Source organism: Eleutherodactylus coqui, chromosome 2 (assembly GCF_035609145.1).
Source record: "Eleutherodactylus coqui strain aEleCoq1 chromosome 2, aEleCoq1.hap1, whole genome shotgun sequence".
NCBI lineage: Eukaryota > Metazoa > Chordata > Amphibia > Anura > Eleutherodactylidae > Eleutherodactylus > Eleutherodactylus coqui.
In genome coordinates, this window is record NC_089838.1 from 328,968,435 (window position 1) to 328,986,192 (window position 17,758).

General features: G+C 47.4%; 2 protein-coding genes across 2 annotated transcripts; both read left to right on the forward strand.

Moving 5' to 3' along the window:
* Positions 1–337: 337 nt before the first annotated feature.
* LOC136610319 (zona pellucida sperm-binding protein 3-like) lies at positions 338–6,148 on the forward strand. Its single transcript, XM_066589550.1, has 8 exons — positions 338–809; positions 1,330–1,445; positions 1,738–1,841; positions 2,202–2,379; positions 2,444–2,564; positions 2,807–2,898; positions 3,386–3,519; positions 5,925–6,148. Exons 1-8 carry the CDS (start codon positions 339–341, stop codon positions 6,146–6,148), a joined length of 1,440 nt encoding a protein of 479 aa, XP_066445647.1. The 5' UTR covers position 338.
* A 5,183-nt stretch (positions 6,149–11,331) lies between these two features.
* LOC136610321 (zona pellucida sperm-binding protein 3-like) lies at positions 11,332–16,162 on the forward strand. Its single transcript, XM_066589551.1, has 8 exons — positions 11,332–11,817; positions 13,041–13,159; positions 14,464–14,567; positions 14,641–14,818; positions 14,888–15,008; positions 15,197–15,288; positions 15,398–15,531; positions 15,918–16,162. The coding sequence occupies exons 1-8, from the start codon at positions 11,332–11,334 to the stop codon at positions 16,160–16,162; spliced, it is 1,479 nt and encodes a 492-aa protein (XP_066445648.1).
* Positions 16,163–17,758: the final 1,596 nt, after the last annotated feature.

The window sequence follows — 17,758 nt, forward strand, 5'->3', positions numbered from 1 at the left end:
GCCTCGTTTGCAGCGTCACACAATTTACCACACATGGTTGGCGATTCCCTTCCCATAGGATTCAATGTAACATTGCTCTGTATGCGATGTGTCATGGACTACAGGGGGGCTGGCTGGGGGCGGATGAGTCTTTTTCGTGGGACATCCCCTTAACCCCTTCCAGCCTGACCCGTCGATCACTTCTGACCTAGTTGGCCTCCTGTCTTGGTTTCCACTGATGATAGATGTGATCAGCTGAGTACAACGAGGCGTCGGGTGGAGAGATGGCCGTGTGACGGGTGGGGTATAAAGCTCGGCTCCCTCCACCTCTTCCTCATGTAGCTTGGTCTTGGGACAGGATGGCACTGTGGAGCAGATGGAGTTGGCTACTAGTGGTTCTCCTTTATGGACTGGGCTCTACTGATGCCTTAGCCAGGCGTCGGCGCCAGTCAGAGGCTTGGTGGAGACGTTCTCAGCCTGGATGGGGGTCTTCTAGAGCGCTTGGCCAGCCAGTATCTGAAGTGGGCTCTTCTAGAGGAAGTCCTTGGTCTCCAGCTCAGTCGGTGTCTGGGTTTGGCCCTCTGAGAGGTGTTCAGCCGGTGTCTGGATGGGATTCTAGCTATCCAGTAGGGGGCGATCAGCCTCCAGCCTCCCCCATCGGTGTGCAGTGTGGTGAGGACAGGATGGTGGTGACGGTGTGGAGAGACTTCTATGGGAACGGGAACCTGGTGAATCCATCAGACCTGACCCTGGGCTCCTGCCTGCCTCAGAGCTCGGACACTGTGGTGGTCTTTGACAATGATGTCCAGGCCTGTGGGAGCCGCCTACAGGTGAGCACATGCCAAAAGCTGGTGACCCTCTTTACACTAACTTTTACATCAGACATGGTCAAGTAATGGTTTCCACTGTGTGTGTGTTATTGATTGCCTAACCACAGGATGGGTTGACTAGAGGGGGTCCATTGACTGAGCTGCCACCAATCAGCTGACTCCTACAGGAAGCAGATAGCTCTGTTCTTGCTGCAATGGCCAGGCTTGGTATTGCAGGCAAAGTTCTAATTCATTTTAATAGGAACTTGGTTTTCAATGCAAAGTCGTGTGTGTGTGTGTGTGTGTGTGTGTGTGTGTCAGCTATTCTACTATTGAAGTCTTATTCTCAGGCTGGGTCAACTGCTCTACCCATTTAATCTTGGGGTTTTGTGCATGAAGCTTTTGTGGCCCCTGATGAGTTCTGTACAGTATTACCCATAGTGACTCTGTCCCTGGTGGGAGTTCTTAGCAGTTGCACTGAGGTCCTGGCACCTTGCGTCGGGGAAGGTAACTTCTTTGGGTTTCTCTCTTGATTGATCAGATGACTGCAGACTTCTTCATCTACAAAAACGTGTTGAACTACAACCCCGTCTCCATCGACTCTGCCATAATAAGGTCAAATCCTGCTGCGGTTCCCATATTGTGCTACTACCCTCGGTAAGTCTATGCTAGTCATGTCTTGTTCGGTGATCTCTGGGTGCCCTACTGTTAGGTCACTAGACTGCACACCACTATTGATCTTGTCTAGCATATGAATAGAATTCCAGGTGAGAAGTAAGGACTGACACAATGTAATCTGGTCTGACCTAGTAATGGGCAGTGTTTCTAGATTGCATCTATTAAACTGTCTTCTCAATAAGTTTATAAACGCCCGCCCATTCCCCAAACTGTCCCCCAGTGTGAGACTTCTTATCCTAAACTCTCCTATTAAGTTTATTTTTTCTCATAGACATGGTAATGTGAGCAGCAATGCTATCAGGCCAACATGGGCTCCATTTAGTACCACAGTCTCTACAGAAGACAGGCTGGCCTTCTCTTTATACCTGATGATGGGTAAGTTGGATGGAGGTAGCATGTGGTTGACTGCAGGGGGCGATGCGATCTGCTTCAGTTACCCTGCTGTTCTGGGGATGGCTCAATTGTGGTCGGGGGCCAATATCCATTGGGACGAGGAGCCACCTCTGCTCCCCACACTGTAGCATAGCTGCACAGACTGACTACTTCTTGCTCACGGCTGTTCCTAATTACTTCCCCTCTAAAGTCACAGTAACCTACAAATTGCTGTCAGCAGAACATTAAATCAACCATTGAGCAGTCAGCAACAGCATGCCCTGTCCCAGTAAGTTGGGTGGAGGTAGGATGTGGTTGACTTCACTATTTGACTCCTGACTCTCTCTTCTGTTGTCCGTACAGATGACTGGAGTGGTCGCCGGTCTTCCTCCGTCTTCCAGCTTGGTGACGTCTTTCACATTGAGGCCTCAGTGGAAACTGACAACCACATCCCAATGATCCTGTTTGTTGACTCTTGTGTGGCCACCGCTACGTGGGATGTGAACTCCAACCCCCGTTATGACATCATAGCCTTCAATGGGTACGTTGTGACTGGGGTTATACTCCAGGTTTTATGATCTACTAAACACCTACTTCTTGTTTAGGTGTCTGGTTGATGGAACACAAGATGACTCCTCTTCGGCCTTCATATCTCCAAGATCTCAGCCAGATAAGATCCAGTTCATGGTTGATGCCTTCCGGTTTGTTGGGACAGATGTATCAACGGTGAGAAACCTTATTAGTCTTTAGGAGACGAAAGCTGCCAAAACACCGTGAACAATTGTTCAGCTAACAGTTGTTTCTGGTGGCTCAGCCAAGCCGTTCAGGGAGGTAAGCTGCAGCCAGACAACTCTGGTGGCTTTCATCTCTAGGAACAAAGGGATCATGTGTTGAAACTTCCCTCAGATGCTACATGAAGGTAACTTGTAGAGTTGACACTTTGCCTATTCAGCATGGTCTTCTTCTAGATCTACATCACTTGCTCTATAAGAGCTGCAGCAGTCGACCAGCCTTCTGATCCGATGAACAAGGCCTGCTCCTATAACAAGATGACCGGAAGGTAACCTTAGACAAATTGAAGCTACTGTGTTCCAAGCTCTGGTCATGGTATGTGGTCTACACCTGGTGGTGGTGGTGGTAACGGGCACTTAAAGGCTTGGGTTGTAGTTCCCTGGTATTTAACTGCTGACATGTAGAGTCATTATCTGCAGGGTAATACACAATGCACACTGTCATGGAGAACACTAGCTGGGAAACGTGCATGGGTATCTGTACTTGGAGTGTCAACTGTACTTGGTATCTGAACCATGTTGGTGCTGGTCATGGCTTGGCATGGTGGTACTTGTAGTAGGATTGGCTCTCAGTGCTTCCATAAGTGTTGATGCTTCAAAAGATGCTGCAGAGTTGAGGGATTCTTTGTCCAGTAAACAAGGGTTGAGACTAATCACTTGACTCTTGACCCACTAGCAAAGCAACTATATTGGGTTCTTAAAGGTTGACAACTCCAATATCTTAACATGGTCATCCAATTCTGTGTTCCTTATTAGCTGGTCTGCTGTTGAGGGCTCCAATAACATCTGCCGCTGCTGTGACTCCAGGAACTGTGGGACTTCCCTTCGTCAGCCCAGACCATGGGACACCTCCTTTGGTGGATCAAGAGGAATTGGGAAGAGAGAAGCTGGTGAGTACTAGGGATGGGGTAGTCAGAATTCCTCCTTGTAGAGCATTACAAAGACTGGCCTCACACAGGCAAGCGAACAAAGCAAGGTTTTTGCAATGTAAGATGCACAAATATTAACCCCATTCCCTTGAATTGGGTCATACACATGAGCAATTCGATGTGGGAAACAAATTGCAGCATGCCCTACCTTGAAGCATGCTCTCACATTTCAGCGCCCATCGTCTTTAATGGGGGTGACGGCAGCATCACACCATGTACTAGGTGCGCACAAAGTGAGGTCTCCCAATCGAAAGCTATGAAACAATCCACCGCTGAGGTGGAGGATCACTTCTTTCCTGAAGTGATGCAAGGCTGTTTCCTAACTCTTCACATCTGCAGGTAAATTGCATGTTGGCAAGTGTGAACTGAAGCCATGATTCACAGCCTGATATCGCGCTCGCCTGTGAACTTGGCCTCCCAGTTCAGAGATTTTTTTATTTTTTTTTTTTCTTTTCCTCATAGTGCTCCTTGGTTGCACATAACACCTTAATCTAAGGAGAACCTTTTTAAAGGGGTGTTCTGGCATTGGTGTGTTAAATGTTGTGCACTCCTCATAAATGTGGTGGGTCTCCCAAGGTGGGCTGATGGACTCTGGTGTCTAACTGCGTTAACACCTAAAGATCAGTCTGAATGTAAATGCCTAATGGGATGGGGTCAGTATTGGGAACTGACCATTAAATGTCACATGACACGAATAGTCCTTAAGCAGCTGGGGGACCAGTGACTTTTTTTTTCTCTTCAGAGGACCCCCCTCATGACATGAAACCTCCCCCAGTGGCAGACTTTGATGCAGATCCCCATCACTTCCCCCTTTTCAATTGGATGTGTGAAGTCTGCTGTGGACCTGCACAAAAATCCCCACTGAAGAAAATAATATATTGTCAGATGCTGGCTCCACAGACTGGACCATCTGTGATTACAGTTACATTACTCTTAGTTATCACAAGTGGTGTGCCCTCTGGAGTCACTTACATTCTCTTCTCTAGCTAGCTCAGACCACATGGAACTTCTCCTGGTTACAACATGTCTAGTCAGAATTTGACAGACTCTTGTCTTTCCAACCATCTGGTTTCCGTATTCAAACTTCTACATAATGTCCCGATCTGTAATATATCAATAATGATCCACACAGTAATGGTACCCCCTCTGCCCCCTGTTGTGCCCCAACTGGTAATGCTTTGGTTTTGTTTCTTCTGTTTGGCACTAAAGCCCTTTGCAGCTACTAAAATACAAAATGCTGTATCCCATGTTGGTCCTCCTGGCCTCAAGCCTGCAAGGCATCAGGAGCATGGACTTCTGAGTAACACAAACACTAAAGCTTCCAGCCTCAGTATTAGTGAGGCCGGGGAGTGGCCATAGTGACTACTGTGTGATCGGTCTACTCTTGCTTTCCAGAGCAGAAGCCAGGAGTGGAAGCAGTGACACAGGAGTATAGCTGTTGTAGTTCTAGCCATGGATTACAGTTTGGACAGCTTTGGGGCAGCTGCCCCTGTCGTCCCACTGCCTAGGGCTATCAGCCAATTATTGTGGATTCATGCTAGTTAGATCTAGTAAAGTTTACTTCTCTCTATAGAAACTTCCAGTGTAACTACTTGAAATCATGGGCCGGGTAGCAGATGGTCTCAGGCACCATCAGCTGCTATAGTGAATAGGTAGCTTTGTAAAGGCTATTTCTACCAAGGCTCTTCGGACATGATCCATATGGAGATTTACGCCAGGTGGCCTTAACACTTTCCAATCCAATTTTGGATTTGGGGTTTTCTGGAAGGCTTTTTCTTTTTGCTGTTCTACAATGGTGCCATCTGCTGGCTGGAGCCTGACATACACACAGGCTTTAACAGCGGAGTGGCTGGCAATAGACAGTAAGAATACCCAGTTGGCCGTCTCCTGACATTGGAGCTGTAAAGGATTCAATCGGAGTGTAGGAAGATGTTAGACGATGGATTCGAAAAGGTTAAGCCCCATTTACACAATTATTGCTCAAAATTCGTTCAAACGATTGCTTTTGAGCAATAATTGTTGCGTTCAAATGCTTCCATCTTTCACTTCAGCTGAACGGTTACTTTTAGGGGAGCATAAAAGCCATTGTTCAGCGGGAAAGAGATAGCAGGGACCGCACACTGTTCTTCATGGGAGCAGCTGATTACATTGTAGTCAGCTGACAGCCCATTCAAAGACAAAGCAGCTGAATGCAAAGTCCAGACCAGATGCTGTGATTTGTGAACAGCTGCGGGAGGCTCAATTACACACAAATGAAAGTAATAGACACCAATGTCCATTAGCGGTTTATACAAAACTATTGCTGTTAGTCTTTCAATCATTTCAAAGATTGTGTAAATGAGCCTTTACTCTAACTTTTCCTGCAGGCCTTCATCCAGAGGAGCATGCTATGGCCACACTTGGCCCTCTATTGGTCATCGGGGCGGACACGTACCACGTAGAATCCATTGCAGAATACGTCCAGTCTCCAGAAGTCCCTGAAGAGTCCCAACCCTTAGAGCTGTGGGTTTTGGTGGCCAGTGGCTCGGTCAGCATGATGGTCATCATTGTTGCTGTAGTTGTCATTAGTATGTATGTTAAGAAGCTGTAAGTTATAAAGAATAAAGGCCTTTACCAAACAGATGTCTCTTTACTAGTGAGGATTCTCCATGAATATGGGAGGACAAGGGCTTGGTGGCCTGAAGGTGACAACTGACTGCTCTGGGCACTCGGCTCACCACAGCAGTTGTCACAACCCATTCCCTATGTTATCTGCAGCATGGAGTGGGAAATGTACAGTGAGGGGATGAGTACATGACTTCAGGTTTTCTTGAGCAGAAGATTTAGGGTGGTTGTCTTCATTTAAAAGTGACTCTGACCAAATTCAACCTAGTTTAGGAGGCACAGTATACCAAATAGTTTTACTAGGATGGGGCACAGAATCGTGTTGGTTACAGTCTCAGACTAAGTGCTGTGGCTGCTTGTTGCAGAAGAACAATGAGGGGCTTGGGTGGGGGAGGGGCTTTGAGATGGGGGAGGGATTGACACATCCTTCGGGCAGCAAAAGTATGGGGGCATACACCGATACACCCACAAAGCCTTGCTCATAGCGTAGTAGTACTAGTCTATGTGTGGTAACATCAATGCCCCTGGTATTGTCAAACTACTAACAACCACTTGTCTGTATGTGAGTGCTTCTTATGCTCCACCTCTGGCAACATCATTGCTCTGCCCCCCTGGTGACACCATCAAAGGTCCTACAACATATATAAAAAACAGTCTGACCGCCCAGAAGAACAGTTAGGGCTCTTGGAAGGGGAGGACAAAAATAACAAAATGAAAATACAACTAAACCGCTATTCTCTCAGACAACTCAGTAGTCCTGACAGAACACCCTGACCCACTACCACAGGTATCCGATGGGCTGATGGACCTACAGTGATGTCACTGCTGTGGGAGGAGCCAAGCTGTGGTTGTCTTGTGTGGTAATCAAGCTGCTGTGAGTGATGTGCTACCAGAAACACTGGGACTAGCTCTAATATATATATATATATATATATATAATTAGTAAGCCCTGACTGACTCGCCACTAATTCTCCAACTTCCCAATGTAGAAACATGAAATTTGGTAACGGCGTACATTATGTCCAAAATGGGGAAAAGTAAAGAGGTCCCAACTCGATTATTCAATTCTAGCGCAAAATAATTAGCGTCCAAATTTTACGTACGGAATCTAATTCTTTCACTTCCCAATGTAATAGAATTTGAAATTTGGCACGAGCATTGATTGTCATAAATAGGAACAGCTAATGGGTCCCAACTCCATTATTCAATTCTATGCGCAAGAGAATTAGTGTCCAAATTTTACGTATGGAATCTAATTCTCTCACTTCCTGATGTCATTTTATATGAAGGAAACGTCGCATGGTTACCTCCATGTGGTGTTTCCTGGGTAACGCAAAGAACTATGCAAAATGGTGAACATATGTTTTTCCTCAGTATCTCTAAAGTAACCACGACTTCATAAGATTTTCCGTGTGAACACCAGATAAACACCAGTACCAAATTAACTCGGGCGAAGCCGGGTATATCAGCTAGTTACTAGTTTATGATGTTGGTTGGCGGGTTATGAACGCGGCTCCAATCTGTCTGCCATCTGAAGACTTTCATTTTGTCACTTTCTGTTTAATTTTCAGAATTCCTTTAGTGAATTATCCATAGTTTCTATAATAGAGCTTTTCTGCGGATGGATGTGGATCATCCTGTGAAGTCCATCGTCTCGGTACTTTCTAGTGTAGTCACCTAGCACTATAAACAAAGACGTCTACAAGAGGAGAATGGACCCTGGAGACCTAGACTAGATTCACGGACCGATAACACACTTTCTACCATGTGAAACCAGCATTGCATCACTGCAGGGAATCCCTGCATACCTTATGCCTTCTATGGGGCGGCAGCCACACTGGGACCATTGAAAGCAATGGGAGAACATCGCAATCCGCTAAGACCTGCAGTGGCAGGTGATTCCTTCATTCCCGGGGGGAATCCCTTCACTCCTGCCGCGTCTCAAGGGATTCCCCGCCAGGATGAAGGAATTCCCTGCCGCAGCTGTAACAGAGGATCAGAGTTTTCCTATTGCTTTCAATGGTCCCACTGCCGCTCCACTGAAAACAATGGGCGATATTACAGGAAGATGGAGCATGCTGTGATGTTTCCGGCCTGGCATCACATCACGGTGCTATGTGGGAAAGCACAAGCCTCGCACGGTTTATCGCTACTGTGACACCTGCTTTATGCTGGGTTCACACAGGACGGAACTGTCGCGGAATTTCTGCACAGACTTTCTGCATGGAAGTTCCACCAGCAATCTTAAGCCCAAAATTAAGCAGTGAGTCGAACAAGATTTGCAAAAATCTCATCCATACGCTGCGTACAGCCCGTTGTGGCCAAGCCGCACTGAAACTAACCTACCCCGTGTAATTCAAAGCCGCGACGTGTCAATTTTATCAGCGGTTCCTCTGCTGGCGCTCCCCTCCCTAATGAGAGAAATGGCCACAGCAGAACTTTCAAAACCTGCGGCAAAACCTACAAGACTTCAGCTGCGGAAATCCCGCCGACTTTCCGTGCGGTCCCACTGGGGACATTCTGCAGGATTTACGCCCCGTGTGACCCCAGCCTTAGACTTCCGGTTCTCTGGTCTTGGTAGCCGGTTACTAACTCGCTCGTCCTCCCGCGGTTTCCTGACGCCGTCCCGTGCCGTCGTATCGCCATAGATGATACATTTCCAGGTGATTAACCCTTTCATCATGCTGATCAGTTTTATGCTGCACAACAGGTTTGTAATGTTTCCACACCGAATATGTTGGAAGTGCCAATGAAATAAATATGTTTGATTTTATCGAAGATTTCCATGTTTACTCCTATGAATAGTTGTCTAGGGGCCCCAGTACACTGCTTTGCCCGGGGGCCCATAATGCTGTTAAGATGGCACTGCCGTCTGAGTTCCTGAATGTACGATACGCAGCGCAGACAGGGGTGAGGATCTTGGAGTGCTGCAGCCGCGCCCGATGGGAACTTCACCGGCAGTGACAGTGCTTGATGATGGGGAGAGAACTTAGAGGGACCACTAAGGAAGACTTTATTACTACTAGGGTCACTAAAGGGGGCATTGTTACTATTGGGGCCTCTTGGAGTGGGCGCTGTTACTACTAGGGCCACTGAGAGGCGGCATTGTTACTATTGGGGCCTCTGGGAGAGGGCGCTATTACTACTAGGGCCACTGAGAGGCAGCATTGTTACTATTGGGGCCTCTGGGAGAGGGCGCTATTACTACTAGGGCCACTGAGAGGCGGCATTGTTACTATTGGGGCCTCTGGGAGTGGGTGCTATTACTACTAGGGCCATTGAGAGGTGGCATTGTTACTATTGGGGCCTCTTGGAGTGGGCGCTATTACTACTAGGGCCACTGAGAGGGCGCATTGTTACTATTGGGGCCTCTGGGAGAGGGCGCTATTACTACTAGGGCCACTGAGAGGCAGCATTGTTACTATTGGGGCCTCTTGGAGTGGGCGCTATTACTACTAGGGCCACTGAGAGGGCGCATTATTACTATTGGGGCCTCTGGGAGTGGGCGCTATTACTACTAGGGCCACTGAGAGGGGGCATTGTTACTATTGGGGCCTCTGGGAGTGGGTGCTATTACTACTAGGGCCACTGAGAGGGAACATTGTTACTATTGGGGCCTCTGGGGGTGGGCGCTATTACTACTAGGGCCACTGAGAGGCGGCATTGTTACTATTGGGGCCTCTTGGAGTGGGCGCTATTACTACTAGGGCCACTGAGAGGGGGCATTGTTACTATTGGGGCCTCTGGGAGAGGGAGCTATTACTACTAGGGCTACTGAGAGGGGGCATTGTTACTATTGGGGCCTCTGGGAGTGGGCGCTATTACTACTAGGGCCACTGAGAGGCGGCATTGTTACTATTGGGGCCTCTGCGAGTGGGCGCTATTACTACTAGGGCCACTGAGAGGCGGCATTGTTACTATTGGGGCCTCTGGGAGTGGGCGCTATTACTACTAGGGCCACTGAGAGGCGGCATTGTTACTATTGGGGCCTCTTGGAGTGGGCGCTATTACTACTAGGGCCACTGAGAGGGAACATTGTTACTACTTGGGCAACTAAAGGGGGCATTGCTACTACTGGAGTCACTGAGAGTGGTGCTACTACTATTAGGGCCTCTAAGTGGGGGTGCTGCAACTACTGGGGCCACAGAGAGGAGGCACTATTGCTATAAGGGCCACTGGAGTAAATCGTAAAATCATATGTCGTGATAGGCCACGCCCCTAACCCCCCCACGCCCCTTTTTTAGCTTGACCAGTATTTTTTGGTGACAAAGGTGGAAATCTATTTAGGGGTCAGTGGCAGCGTCTTTCCTTCAGGTCGTTTTCATACAGCTGAGAAAATCTTACGTGATTTGTGTGTTGGAGACGCGCTAATCTCACGCAAATATGAACTCCTTCCTTTTGAATAGTGGGCATACGCATGAGCGATTTTTTTTGTTCCCCGCATCTCATCGCAGTGCAAAAGAATCGCAGTATTCCTATCCATGGGCGCTCCCTCGGAACACCGTGCATTCCCCAACATCGGGGCCCGGCACAGCATCGCACGGCGTGTGAGGTGAACGTGAGTGCGAAGCGAGGTTTACCCATTGAGAACAGTGGCATACTCCGCGATCCTCCTCCGGCCGACGGCTTCTTCCCTGAAGTGATGTGAGGCGGTTTAACACAAAAACACCTCGTATCCGCGGGGACATTGCAGGCTGGTGAGCGCAATAATAGCCTGAGTTTCACAGCCTGATATCGCACTCGCCCGCGTGATATTAGCCTCCGGCTTCTGAAGAATATACGGTATAAACTATTAATCTGCATATAAAAGATTTAGCTTCAGTCGAAAAAACTTTTTGGGATTTTAAAGGGATCCTCCAAACAAAATAACTTATCGCCTAACCACGGGTTATCATCTGATCAGTGGGGGACTGAGCACATGGAGCCCCACCAGTCATGAGATAAGCCAAGAGGATGAGTCCTCTTGGTGGAACCACCCCTTTAACCACTTCCAGCCTGAGCCGTCGATCTCTTCTGACCTAGTTGGCCTCATGTCTTGGTTTCCCCTCATGACAGATGTGATCAGCTGAGTACAACGAGGCGTCAGGTGGAGTGATGGCAGTGTAATGGGTGGGGTATAAAGCTCGGCTCCCTCCACCTCCTCCTTATGTGGCTTGGGCTTTGGTCAGGATGGCACTGTGGAGCAGATGGAGTTGGCTGCTAGTGGTTCTTCTCTATGGAACAAGCTCTACTGATGCCTTGGCCAGGCACTGGCGCCAGTCAGACACTCGCTGGAGACGCTCAGAGACTGGATGGGGGTCTTCTAGAGCGCTAGGCCAGCCAGTATCTGAAGTGGGCTCTTCTAGAGGAAGTCTTTGGTCTCCGGCTGAGTCGGTGCCTGGTTTTGGCCCTCTGAGAGGTGTTCAGCCAGTGTCTGGATGGGGCTCCAGCTATCCTGTAGGGGGTGATCAGCCCCAAGAGCCTCCAGCCTCCCCCATCAGTGTGCAATGCGGTGAGGACAGGATGGTGGTGACGGTGTGGAGGGATCTCTATGGGACCGGTAAGCTGTTGAAGCCCTCAGACCTGACCCTGGGTTTCTGTGGATTTGCACCTCAGACTACAGATACTATGGTGGTTTTTGACAACGGCCTTCAAGAATGTGGGAGCAGCTTGGAGGTAAGAACGGCTCTTGCATTCTGCTTCAGGGCGTCTTGTGAAACTTGAGGAGGCGCCACATGGTGGCATCTAGGTGTAGGGCTCCCAGCTGCTGCTACGGAGAGTGTTGTGCAAGGCGTTGAGTCAGGGGTGTCAAACTCCATGTTCAATGAGGGCCACATCAGCCTTATGGGTGCCTCTAAAGGGCCGACTATAACTAAGACTGTGTAGTAAGGGCTTGTTCACACCAGGGTGTTTGTGCAGCATATTATGCAGTGAATAGAACCGACTGATCTCACATGAGGGTATCTTATTTCATGCGATGTGCAACTGCATGCAAACAATTGTCGGCACGCCCTATTTTGGCGTTTTATGCGCTGCGGAGGGCCATTAAAGTGAATAGGCTGGCAGAAGTATGCAGTGTATCTGCTCACAGGGAAACGCTCCAATGGAGTTGAAAAAACATGGCGGAAGATATTTTTGGTTGTACGAATACACACAGCGCACTTGGATAACTGGAATGCACCTGTGCCTGTGAACGAGCCCTAATAGTAGCCCCAGTAGTAATAGCAACTCCAATGGCCTCTAGCTGTGCAGCAGCCCTATAGCCCGTCCACTCACCCGGCCTGCAGCTCATGTGCAGCGGAGTTTCATTTATTTATTTTTTTAAACTTCCAAAACTTTTTTCCTTTTTTTTTTTTTGCTATGAACTTAAACTAATAAAGAATCTTACACTGGGTATCGCCATGCAAGTAGAAGTCCAAAAGATTAAATATTTCATTCAAAATCCCACGTGGTAAAGGCTGCTGGGCCCCAAAAATATAAATAAAAATTGCCCTAAAAGACAAGTTTCCCAGAATGGTGGCAATAAAAAAACTATCCCCGTCAGTCCAACTGATGAAAACAGTTAGTGTCAGTACTTACTGTACACTGAACACTATAAACAATAGTGGGAGGGGAGTTTGTGTTTCTGTACAATAATGGTGGCAACTTAAAAAAAATCGAACTTTTTCTTAAAAAAAACAAAACCCTCATACGGCTATGCCAATGGTTAAATTAAATTTGAGACACTCAGGTGTGGACAAAAATGGAACGTCTTCAGTTCTGGAAGGGTTAAATAAGTGCCTGAATGCTGCCCCCTTGTGGTGAAATAAACCTGAGAATGCTATGAAGACCCTGCAGATCCGGTCCTCCGATTCTCCACAGTAGGAACCAGTTGACTAACCCTGTAGTTCTCCTTCCAGATGACTCCAGACTGGCTGATCTACAGCTTCAACCTGCGCTACACCCCCGCCACCTCCAGCACTGTGCCCGTTATCAGGGCCAACCCTGCTGTAGTGCCCATTCAGTGCTTCTACCCAAGGTTAGTCTACCCCAGTATTGGGGGGGGGGGGGGGGTTGTAAGGCTTAACACTTTCCAATCCACTGTGACATCTAAAGACATTATGGTTTAAGGCTGTACAGCTCCGATGTTGGCAGACGCCTGTTGGGGTTCTTACTGTATATTGCCAGCCTCTCTGCTGTCGGAGCCTATCCAATGTGTCACCTCATGCAGTACTGGCTTTAGCCAGCATATAGCGCCATTGTAGAACGGTAGGAAGAGTAAGCCCCCAAGAAAAAGCAGGCTACAAGTTGGAATTGGAAAGGGTTAAGGCCCATTTACACTAGACGCGTTTCAAACTATGCCTGACACTCGTCCCTGTGTCGCCGTGCTCCTGTACAGGAGTTAACCCAGCTGGCTCGCAGGCAGAGCGGCCAGCAGGGGGCAGGGCAGTGCAGGAGACTTCTCTCCTCTCCCTCCCACGCCCCCCTCCATTTGAGATAACACAGTGGCTGTTCGTTCTCCATTGGTGGTGAGCTTTATCGCTCATCGTTTAAGCTGAGCGATGATCTTCACTCATCTTTCATTCTGCATAAACGGCCGCTGTTCAATAGCGAATGGCTGCTGTGTATCTCAATGTAGAGGGGCGGGGGAGCGAGAGGAGAGAGGTCTCCTGCACTGCCCCGCCCTCTGTTGGCTGCTCCATGAACCAGCCTGCCAGAATGTGAACCCCTCCACATCTGCCAGAATCGGCGCTGGAACCAACTGCAGTCCCAATGATTGTTGTGACAGATGTCACAGGAAATCAGAAGGCCACTGCAGCCAATGAGAGGCTACAGCATCAGTGCTCACATCTGGAGGGCCTCTCATTGGCTATAGCAGTCCCCTGACTTCCTGTTAAATGTGTCACAACAATCACCGGGACCACAGTGGGGATGCAGTCTATCTTGTAGTAATGGTCTGACTCCTGTTTCCCTCTCCCTTGGAAGGGGAACCGATGACTAAAGATGACCATGCCATCTGGCCAAATGGTCAACCAGATGAGCACTACCTTTAATGACCTTCCTATCTGCAGGCTAGCAGGAGTTTGCTGCCCAGTGACTCCCAGCAGGAGGGAGTCTGGGTGCATTGAAATCTAATGTATGATTGTTAAATATGCAAATGGAAAAGGTGGAACAACACTTCTGCAGCATCACCTATTGACTTTGAATTGTTATAAAGCTTGTCTAAAAGGTCAGCCTCTGAGTAGATGCAGAAGGTGAAGCATTAGTTTGTTTCCCAGTCCTGATTCAGTGTCCAATCTTGCCCCAAGTAAGCCCAGTGTGAAAATAGTATTTCTTGTCTAGACACGCCAATGTGAGCAGTAATGCAATCAAGCCCACATGGATTCCCTTTGGCACCACAGTGACCACAGAAGAGCAGCTGACCTTCTCCTTGCATATCATGACTGGTAAGAAGCTTTCCAGCATTTCAACCATGGCGTAGTCTCAGCTTATGCTAATACTCCAATATATGCTCTTCAGATGACTGGAGTGCTCCCAGACCATCACTGGTCTTCCAGCTTGGTGACATCTTCTACTTAGAAGCCTCTCTGGACACACGGAACCATGTCCCAATGATCCTGTTTGTAGATGGCTGTGTGGCCACCACTACTCCAAATGTGACCTCCAATCCTCGTTATGAGATCATCTCTAATAATGGGTGAGTTGCTACCATCATCAATACTGCATTTCTATGGAGCCCGTTATCTACAATCATTCTGTCCTGAAGGTGTTTGATGGATGGGATGCAGGAGGATTCCTCTTCAGTCTTTGTTTCTCCAAGACCTCAAGTAGACAAGCTTCGCTTCATGGTTGATGCCTTCAAGTTCATAGATGGGGATCTCTCTACAGTGAGTATTACTAAAATACTGGCCTACAAGCAACCTGAGTTTCCAGAGGCTACAAAATGTGCCTCCACTTGGGTCACCTCAAAAGGGCAACCATATGTTTAAAATGGCCCTTAACTTAAAATGGTACTTGCCCCTACTTCCAAAAAATAGGATGTTTCTAAGTGACTTTTTTTGTAAATGTGTCCTAGATCTATATCACCTGTTCTCTGAGAGCTGCTGCCATCAACAAGACCCCAGATCCAATGAACAAGGCCTGCTCCTACAACAAGTCATCTAGCAGGTAAGAACTAATAGAACTCTGCTGGTATCCTAGGTTCAAATATCTACTACGACTCTAGATGGTGGCTGATCATTGACTGGATTACTTGGTTGATCTCCATCTCTTCTAGTTGGTCACCTGTGGAAGGCCCAAGTGGAATTTGCCAGTGCTGCTCCACTATGAACTGTACCACTGCTGCAGGCCAGACAATGACTTGGGACTCCTTCCCTGGGAGTCCAAGAGGACTTGGGAAGAGAGATGTTGGTGAGTTCTAGAAGTGTAAATGGCTGACTTGTAGCCTACATGCATATGGCACAACTTTCTGCTCCTCTGAAGAATATCCAGATGGTAGGACTATTAACATATGCTAGACATCTACAAAAGAATAAGCCTGATAGTTGAGGAAACTTCTGGAGAGATGTATGTTTGCTTGTGGTACTAGTTTGGCCTAGTGATACAACTTGGCTGTGGCCACCGAAGGGTGAACCTGGACATAGTCATGTATTGAAGCTTCTAGCATTTTCATATAGGTTTCTTGGGTGAACATAACTACAAAGTGTCCCAAGCACATAGGCTTTTGTCTTACATTGTACTATGACTATTTGAAGATATTACAGAAAATTAATTACTTGTCTCATTGCTTCACCCAGGTTCCCATCTGGAGGAGCATGGTCTGGTCACACAGGGTCCCCTTCTAGTCATCAGCACAAAGCCTATGCAGGATTCCAGAGCAGGAATAGCCCAAGCTTCCAGAAGGCGTGCAGGCCATGAACCTCTACGACTGTGGATGCTGGTGGCTATCGGCTTGGTCACTTCAGTGGTTGTGGTTGTTGCTGTTGCTCTTGTTATGGCTGGAAAACGTCTTCTGAAAAGACTTTCCTGCCTATCTGCATAGAAATAAAAAAGTTTTAGTTAATCCTTGTGCTGTTGAGTCAACTGGAAATTGGGAAACACTTGTATCTTCTACATGGGTGGCATAGGACCTTATAAGTAGCACATGGGGACCTGTTGAGTGATGTGCTGATAAAGAAGAAAAATTACAGGAAAACAGTATTTTGCTGAACAGGGGAAGAAGTGGAATGTAGATTAATGGGGCTCTCCAGAATTAGTTCTTCTTACCCACCTTGACCCTCCATTGTCCTCAAAAGTGCTCCTTCTTTCTGTATTACAAACCGTAAAATACCTCATTTTAGGAGTGGTGGTTTGTTTCCAACCTTACCCCCACCCAGTCTAAGTCTGGATTTATCCACCTGGAACCATAGTTCATAATTGTTAGGTACGTGTAGTGCATAAGTATAGACCTGGTCATGAGACAATGTACAGTAGTATAGGCGGAGCACCTGGACTTGCCATCAGGATGAGGCAAAGCTGGTTCAGTAGAGCAACAGGGGTCCAGTACCAAAAATGAGTGAAATAGTAGAAATACTACGAAAAATCATCAAATCTGCTGGAAATGATCTAAGGATCTGGAGACAAATAGTAGTGACCCTGTAGGATGCATGTTGAGGGTAGTCTTGTGACAGCAGGAGAAATACTGTTTGGGGAACTGCCCTAAAGATGTCAGAAGGTGAGATCATGGGTGGTTTAGCAACCCACCATTACTAGGACAAAGGGATACTTTTGGCTTCCATTTCATCTATTGACTCTATATATTTGTTCACATCCACACTTGGTTGGGCTGCACCAACGTTTGGTGGGCGATCAATAAGAGGTGATCACCAATCAAGTAGAAAAACATTGCACAATGCGGTTTAATTCGTGATCGAGACTCAGATATCGTATTAAATTTGATCTCCAGATTCTGGTGGATAAAACTCGTTGATCAAAGATCAATTGGCAAAATCCAAGATGGTGGCCTAGGCTGATAGGCTTTGCTTGGATGGTGAAATTACACCCATATTTGCTACTGGTAGCGGCCACGTTTTTACTATGAATACTGGGAAGATCACCTGACTACAGCCTCCAATCTACTTCGTGGTACATTTCTTCTAGGTTGAACCTTTGATCCTAGATCACTTAGTTTTGCAAATCTTAGATCAATTTTGTTTAAACCAACTTCAATAGCTGATCACACGTTACCGGACGTGGGGTCAACAACATGGTTGGTGCTGCAGGCCCTGAGTAGAGCCATTCATTCCATGGACTGTTATGCTAGTGGACTTGCTGCAAAAAATCTGCAGCATTTACAGAACAAGCCATGTGGAAGGGATTTAAAATCTTTACACAGTGCAAATATTTTCTGCGACGAATCCGCAGAATTTTTGAAAAAAGCTGCAGTTTCTGATTCTGCAACAAGTCTATTTATGCTGCAGAATTCAACCCTTGAAAAACATGGCCAAATCCGTAGGTCTTTGGTGCAGATTTGTCCACTACAGAATTTTTGTCGAATTACTGCAGATATTTCATTACGGAACTCCCGGAGCGATTCTGCCTTGTTAGAAGGATTTCCTGCGTAATTGCTGCTGGTAATCTTTTACTGAATACCTGCACC